The 8,460-nt window shown below is 41.0% G+C and overlaps 1 protein-coding gene across 1 annotated transcript; it reads right to left on the reverse strand.

Annotated features, from left to right (window-relative positions):
• Window positions 1-6,015: 6,015 nt before the first annotated feature.
• On the reverse strand, window positions 6,016-8,217 carry LOC101348117 (heat shock protein HSP 90-alpha-like). The gene is given in 1 exon segment (XM_012557538.1): window positions 6,016-8,217. A coding segment is annotated over 1 exon segment (2,202 nt).
• Window positions 8,218-8,460: the final 243 nt, after the last annotated feature.

Below are 8,460 nucleotides of genomic sequence, written 5' to 3' on the forward strand. Positions count from 1 at the left end.
CTCAAGGGGTCAAGCAATATGTATGGTCTCCACACTGGGTACATCATGTGAATTCTCTACACAATCTGTAGTCTATCAGCCATATTTCATCAGCAATCATTTAATTAAAAATTGGAGCACTATAGGAGGTTTGGAGCTTATTGCCATTATTTAATATTTGTTTTATGGCCAGCAAAGAAGGAGTTATGGAAACCAGCAATTTTTCTCTTGCGGAATAAATACAATCAAAACCATCAACCCCAAGCATATATAAAACAGGATCTAAATCACATCTATCTGCCACCAGAGAATCTTAAACACAGTGACTATGTCTCCAGAATTAAAAATTAATAGCCATCAAAGGGACTATAAAAGGGGTGAAAAGGATGTAGGTTTTGTAACAATGCGCAGAGAGTACCCCGAGGATCATTTATTTGCCTTTTAGGGCTGCAGAGTTACAAAGATGGTCAATTCTGTTTAACAGTTTTCAAATGAAAAAGGCTTGTTTGCAAAAACCAACTTGAACTCAGTTAAACTTTATTTTGAAGCAAAAGAGTTTTCAGCCTGACTTTCTACTTCAACTGACTATGAAATCTAAGTGACCAGATAAATGCAAAATCTCTTTATTTTGTAACGCTTGAATACAATTTTATTGTCATTTTTTGTTCCAATTTTGCAGTTATTTGTGAAATTAAATACTGACTTTGGGGGGGGAACATTTAGTCTTAAAGGTAACGCAATCATAATAATTTCAATATTTTCTAATTCATTCAATAATATGTTAGCACAAAGTAACTTATTTATTCATTGGGAGATATTTTCACTATGCTACATTTTAAAAGAAATGTGGTATCCTATCTCCGCCACAAAGAACTCAGTGCTTCAGAGAGCTTATCCATCCAGGGATATGCAGTCAGTTTAACCATCTAACCAACCAACCAGTTGCCTTTGTGTTGATTCCAACTCATGGCAACCCCATGTGTGTCAGAGTAGAACTGTGCTCCACAGGGTTTTCAATAGCTGATTTTTTGGAAGTAGATCACCAAGTCTTTCTTTGTATGTACCTCTGGGCTTGAACCTCCAACCTTTTGGTTAGAAGCCAAAAGTGTTAACCTTTTGCACCACCCAGTAGCCCATCCAAAACCATTAAAAACCCACTGCCACTGAGTTGATTCCAATTATAATGACGCCATAGGACAGAGTTGAACTTCGCCATCGAGTTTCCAAGGCTCTGAATCTTTACAGAAGCAGACTGCAACATCTTTCTCTTGTGCAGCAGGTGGTGGGTTTGAACTGCTGACCTTTTGGTTGGCAGCCGAGTGCTTTAACCACTGTGCCACCAGGGCTCCAGTAGCCCGTAGTTAGTAGGAAATAATGAGGAAGGACAAGACTCACTGTTGATGTTTATTATTACAACAGGCCTGATGACATACCTTGGATCTTTCACCAGGATGCAATATCAGGGAATGTAAATCTGGAGCCTTACATAGTAGGATGGAGCCCTGGTGGTGCAGCGGTCAAGAGCTTGGCTGCTAACCAAAAGGTCGGCAGTTCGAATCCACCAGCTGCTCCTTAGAAACCCTATAGGACAGTTCTACTCTATGCTAAAGGATCACTATGAGTTGCAATCAACTCGACAGCAATGGGATTTCGTATGTAGTAGGATGACCTCAGCGATGAGCGTCTCTTTTTCTTATTAAGAGCTTCTTTTAGAACTTCACTGGACAGGACCCATTCGAGACTGCTGCCTTGTACTTCCTTACACTGAATTCTACTTTAAAAGCAACAGTGGTAAGGCAAGATCCTATGACGTTCTATATGCCAACACAAACTTTTTTCTTGGAGAACATGCCGCTATATTAAGCAAATCAGACATACACAGCAAAGGGCAGAATTTGGCTTGGTGTAATTAATTTGTAGTTAGTCAGCTAAGGGTGTTTGAGTACAATTGCACATTTGTAAATATATTCCCCCAGGCCCGCTGTGCAGATGACACTACCCTTTGTGGAAGAAAAAAGATGAATGTGTTTGAGGGAGAACTCTTAGAATTGTAGATCTCTTAGAATATCCATGTCACCAGTTTTTTCTTACCCTCAAAAACATGTTTTTTTCTTTTTTTCAGAAATTAAATTCACTTTTTACAAAAATCATGGTAAATATATAGGTAACAAAACATTTGCCATTTCAACAATCTTCACATGTACACTTTAGTGTTGTTAATTTTGTTCATCAAGTTATTCAACCATCACCCTTATCCGTTCCGAAATCAAATCCACTTTACAGTCACCCCTATTTTTGAAACCAGATAACCATCCTGGAGGCCCAAGGTTTCCCGGAGAAATTGCCTTTTTCACAGCGTAAAAGAGCCCCAGATGCCTGATTGCTTTGTAAAGAGCAACTCCCCGAGATCACTTAGCATTTAGCACATGTAGCTTACCTGCTTAGTTGCTATTAAAGCTAATGTAAGACAAATACTCTTCCTGCGAGGAGAGGGCCTGGAAATTTAATAATGCCACAGGGAATACGTATGACCTCACACCTCCAACCCAGACATTGTTTAACCATACCCCACAACTTGTGAATTTCAATTATTTGTTCAGGGGGGTCATTCCTAATTGCCTGGTGTAAGCCTGCCTTTACGATGTAAAGCAGAGGACAATGAAAATGCTGGCCGGGCGAATTAGGGCCACAGCACTTAAACATATAAATTAACTAGGCCTCTTTTCACAGTTCCCCCTTTCTATTCTGAGAGGTTTCAGTCTGGTGACATCAAAGACAGGATTATGGGAGAAGATAAAAACTTGATCTAATGTCCATGTTTGAAGTCGCGAAAGTCCTCCTCTCTCCGCGGCAAAATACCCCTCTTCATAACACACACACAAAAACCAGGGTCCAGGTGCAAAAGGGGTTGGGGGCGGGATGCGGATGGGGGAAGGCTGCAAGGAAGGCCCTGGTTTCCTGAGGTTGAAGGAATAACTGGGTGTTAAAGCCCGGCATTGCCAAATGTGCTAATAGATTGTTTGTAGGCTTGAGCTGGCTTTGTTCTGCAAATTAATATGTTAAGTCTTTCTTTTAAGCCTGTGTGATGTTGAGATGGTTCTTTAATGAGATTTTAACTACGTTTCCTTTACTATTGGCAAAGACTAGAAAAGATTTTTTTTTTTAGTGTAGAGGAAAGTGATGTCTAACTTCAACACCATTAACAAATATTTCCTTTAGATGTTAATTGTCATTCAAATTTCTTGCCTCATAACAAATCATGGTATTGGTGTTCACCCTGCCCCAGTGGGATATAGAATATATGCATTCACGTTAAAGTGATAGGCTTAACATTTTGTTTAACGAATAGTTTCTTTGGGGTGTGAAAGTTTGCAGGAAGAAAGGATACTATAATTTGAAGGCATCGTTTTCTTTGGAATTCATAGAAATTGTTTGGGGTGAATATAAACCTTGGTTCTTTAAAAATATAGGCAGCTGCACTGCCTCCCGTTGCTGCTGGGGAGATTTATTTTCAAAACTCTGAAAGCTACAAGCCCATGACTTTTAAAGTCCTTAGTTCTTTAAGCACTAAATCAGCATTCAAGTGGCTGGTTAATCTCCCAAGGGCCAAAATGAAGCACTCTGGCCTAGTTTATAACACAGACTGACTGTTAGAAAACTCTTTAGCATCAAACCTAGTAAGCATGGGGTATAAATACAGCCTTTAGACAAAACTGCTGTATTGGAGCCTTTCCTTACTTTATACTTTTCTCCTACCTTGTGGACTTGAAGTGAAAAAATGAAATAAACTATTTTAGTAAGGGTATGGGGCAGCACGTATTACAACTTTTGAAAAACTTAAGTTGTTTAGGTTCAACAACCATGAAAAGTTCCTGTCTGTATTCTCAGCCTTCTTAATTGGGGATCTCATTGAGTATTATTGCTCTCTGTAGACTGTGATTGGCACACCTCCATAGGGAGAAGGCCCAGGAAAGGGATGGTAGCCCATCACGCTTAGCCCTGTGTTCCGTTCTGAACAATAGCTCTGCCTAACAGTTGAAGGGAATCCCTGGGTGGAGCAAAAGGTTAAATTGCTTGGCTGCTAACTGAAAGTTTGGAGGTTCCAGTCTACCCTGAGGCACCTTGGAAGAAAGCCCTGGAGCTCTACCTCCAAAAAAGCAGCCATTGAAAGCCCTATGGAGAACAGTTCTACTCTGACACATACGGGGGTCACCGTGAGTCAGAGTTAACTCTACAGTAACTGGTTTAACAGTTGAAGAATTCTTTAATCTCCTTGCATTTATCCAAGTTTAACAGAAAAATTAAACCTAGTTTACCCAGCTGGTGGATCTTTGCTATGTCACAGCTGGAATCCTTAAATGTATCTTACCATTTTCTATAAAAGTCTGGCTCTAAGAAGGAAACTTAAGGAGCCCAGTGTCTCAGAAGTCTGAGCACCCTTGATGTCTTACACCAGCCTGTTTTACCTCTTTACACATTCTTCCATTTTATGTTCATGTATTTACCTTAAAAGTAATTTGGTTAAATGTAACAAAGGTTAATTATTTATTTATTCTATTGAAGAAAACATATCCTCTTCCTGAATTCCCCTTTCAAAGACATTTAAGAAAGTTAGCACATCTGAAGCTTGCAAACTCATGCAAACAAGTTACAAGCATTGGGTTTTCAGAGTATAAGTTACTTCCTAACCAAAACCAGACTCGTTGCCGTGGAGTCAGCTACCGTATAGGACAGAGTAGAACTGCCCCACAGGGTTTCCAAGGAGTGGCTGATGGATTGGAATCTGTAGCTCGCCATAGCGCTCAACCAAACTGGTGAAAGACACTTGTCTCCATGAAGTACTCAGTCAAGGAACTTGTCTTTTTGCTCAGTGTCAGTATTTACAGATTTCCCACTTTTATCTTCAAAATCCTTTCCATTCTGGACAACCAAAGAATTCTTTCTTTTAAGCCAAGGTATGATCAGACCTGTCCAATTTTTTCCCTTCTCCTCAAAAATCCTCCATGGCTGATATGACATATGAATCCCCTTGCCTTGAGTATTGACTGCTTGATGACCTCAGGTAAGTGTTCTACCTTTGTCAACAACTGTGGGGGGAACTGGTGGGAGCGATGTTTGCTTGGCTGCCCCTTTGCTGAATAGCAACTATGGGTCAGGCATTCTTTCCTGGAACACTCGCACACCAGCACACACACTCCCACTGTATTTCTTCTAGGCCTGATCCAGAGGAGAGCTTTTGGACTTGTCAATCACCAGAGTTCCATCTTCCATTAGGGCATGTTTTTCTGGTCTGATTTCAGGCATTGTTGCTGCCATGTAGATTCTCGCAAGATTAAAAGGAAAGGATTTTATTTCTTTTTTTTTTCTTTTTAATTTAACTGTTTATTTGTTACAACCTTTTGACTCAGCAGGTGATCTGGGCACTACACTTCCCCTCACAAGCTCAGCAGGGTTACTTTGCAACAGCCTAGCTGGCGTAGAATTTTGCTACTCTAATCAATATGTTCTTCTTTGGAAACAAGCTCTATGGATACTTAGGTCCCACTGAGTTGGTTTAGTGTAGTGTGCTAACTTCTAGAGGCCTAGTACATGCAGAATTGGTAACTACAGGGGATGAAGGCTTAAAAAGAAGATCCTAGAAAGTGAAACTCAAACTTGTTTTAACAAAGATTTTTCTTTTAAACATCAAGGTGTATCTCAACACTTCAGTGACAAAAACTTGGCTTACCAGGAATCTGTTTAACAGCTAAACACTTTAGACCACTGAGTTAACATTAGGTTACATACACCTTACAACGAATGTCACCTCAAGTTGTTAAATAAGCCAATGTGAAACCAGAAAAACATTACTAGCTCTGCTTTAGTGCCTAAAGTATCACAGCATCACACTTAGAAGTAGAAAGAAATCTTATCTTCCCCTTATTGTCATGCCACACAGCTTTTTAAAATGTTAACAAAAATCAAGAAAAAAAATCCTTGAAAATATATTAACAGAAGGAATGAAGATAAAGTATTGAACACGTATACAGGCAGAGCTTAGTCGACCTCTTCCATGCGCGATGTGTCATCATCTCCTTCCAGGGGCAGCATTTCTTCAGTGACAACAGCACTGGTATCGTCAGCAGTACGGTCATCTTCATCAATACCCAGACCAAGTTTGATCATCGCGTAGATCCTATTAGCATGTGTCTGGGGACCTTCTAGACTGAAGCCAGAAGACAGGAGTGTGGTTTCATAGAGTAAGATGACCAGATCCTTCACAGACTAATCATTCTTGTCAGCCTCGGCCTTTCGCCATAAGGTCTCAATGATGGGCTGGTCAGGGTTGAGCTCCAGATGTTTCTTTGCTGCCATGTAGCCCATTGTCGAATTGTCTCTCAGGGCTTGAGTCTTCATGATCCTTTCCATGTTTGCCGTCCAGCCATATGTACTTGTGACAATGCAGCATGCGGACGTGACCGATCGTTTTGACACCACCACCTTTTCAACTTTTTTCTCCAAAATGTCTTTCATGATTTTGCAGAGATTCTCAAACTTTGTTTTTTTCTCTTCTTGTTTCTTTTTCTCTTCTTCATCTTCTGGAAGTTCCAAGCCCTCTTTGGTGACTGACACTAAAGTCTTCCCTTCAAACTCCTTCAGCAGTTGGACACAGTATTCATTGATGGGCTCAATCATATAGATCACTTCTAAGCCATGCTTCCAGAGATGTTCCGCAAAGGCCGAGTTAGCAACTTGGTCCTTGGTTTCACCAGTGATGTAATAGATGTGTTTCTGGTTTTCCTTCATTCTGGTACAATAGTCCTTGAGAGATACCATCTCATCACCCGAAGCAGATGTGTAATACCTTAACAGCTCTGAAAGCTTCTTCCGATTTTGAGAGTCTTCATGTATTCCAAGCTTACTGTTTTTAGAGAACTGCTCATAAAACTTCTTGCAGTTCTCTTTATCTTCGGCCAGTTCAGTGAAGAGTTCTAAGCACTTTTTGACCAAGTCCTTCCTGATAACTTTCAAAATTTTGCTTTGTTGCAACATCTCACTGGAAATATTTAGAGGGAGATCCTCAGAGTCCACCACACCTCTAATGAAATTCAGATATTCAGGAATTAGCTCCTCACAGTTATCCATGATGAAAACTCTGCGTACGTACAACTTAATGTTGTTCTTTTTCGTTCTGTTTTCAAACAGATCAAAGGGAGCACGTCCTGGGACAAAGAGAAGGGCTCTGAATTCTAGCTGTCCTTCAACTGAGAAATGCTTCACTGCCAAGTGGTCTTGCCAGTCATTGGTCAAGCTCTTAAAGAATTCGCCGTATTCTTCATTAGTAATATCATCAGCATTTCTGGTCCAAATGGGCTTCGTTTTGTTGAGTACCTCTTGGTCAGTGTACTTTTCCTTGATCTTCTTTTTCTTCTTCTTGTCACCATCTTTCTTTTCTTCTTCCTCTTCATCAGAACCAACATCTTCTATTTAAGGCTTGTCATCAGACTCATTTTCTTCTTTTTCTTTTTCCTTCTCTTTCTCTTCCTTTTCTTCGGCCTCATCATCACTCACTTCTTTATCTCATTCTTTCTCCATGAAGAGGGTGATCGGGTAGCCGATGAACTGAGAGTGCTTCTTCACGATCTCCTTCATCCTTCTTTCCTCCAAGTACTCCGTTTGGTCTTCCTTCAGATGCAGGATCACCTTTGTTCCACGACCCATAGGTTCTCCTGTGTCCGTCCTAACTGTGAAGGACCCTCCTGCAGAAGACTCCCATGCATACTGCTCATCATCATTATGTTTGGTGATCCCAGTCACTTTCTCAGCAACAAAATACGCAGAGTAAAACCCCACACCAAACTGGCCAATCATGGAGATGTCTGCACCAGCCTGCAAAGCTTCCATGAATGCTTTGGTCCCTGACTTGGTGATGGTACTGAGATTATTGATCAAGTCGGCCTTGGTCATCCCAATTCCAGTGTCTACAATCATGAGGGTTCGATCTTGCTTGTTTGGAATGAGATTAATATGCAGCTCCTTCCCAGAGTCTAGCTTACTGGGATCTGTCAAGCTTTCATATCTGATCTTGTCCAATGCATCTGATGAATTTGAAATCAGCTCCCTCAAAAAGATCTCTTTGTTTGAATAGAAAGTATTGATGATCAAGGACATCAACTGGGCAATTTCGGCCTGGAAGGCAAACATCTCCACCGCTTCCTCCTCCATGGGCTGGTCTTGGGTCTACGTCTCCTCAGGCATCTTGGCGAAAGGCCTGCACAGACTCCGCAATGCAGCAGCACCAGGACGCAGAAGCAACTCAAGGATTTTATTTCTTGATGAGGTGCTGGAGGCCTGTCTGGTGGGTGATTTCTAGGACACTGAGGAAGGGGGCAACTTTAGTGGGTCAAGAGACCCTTGAAGATCCTTGTAGCACAGTAGCTCTGGGTGGTACTCCTGAATCTTTAAGGTGATGAAGTGGGGGAGGGAGGTATCTTGAAACAT

Source organism: Trichechus manatus, unplaced genomic scaffold, assembly GCF_000243295.1.
Source record: "Trichechus manatus latirostris isolate Lorelei unplaced genomic scaffold, TriManLat1.0 scaffold00107, whole genome shotgun sequence".
Lineage (NCBI taxonomy): Eukaryota > Metazoa > Chordata > Mammalia > Sirenia > Trichechidae > Trichechus > Trichechus manatus.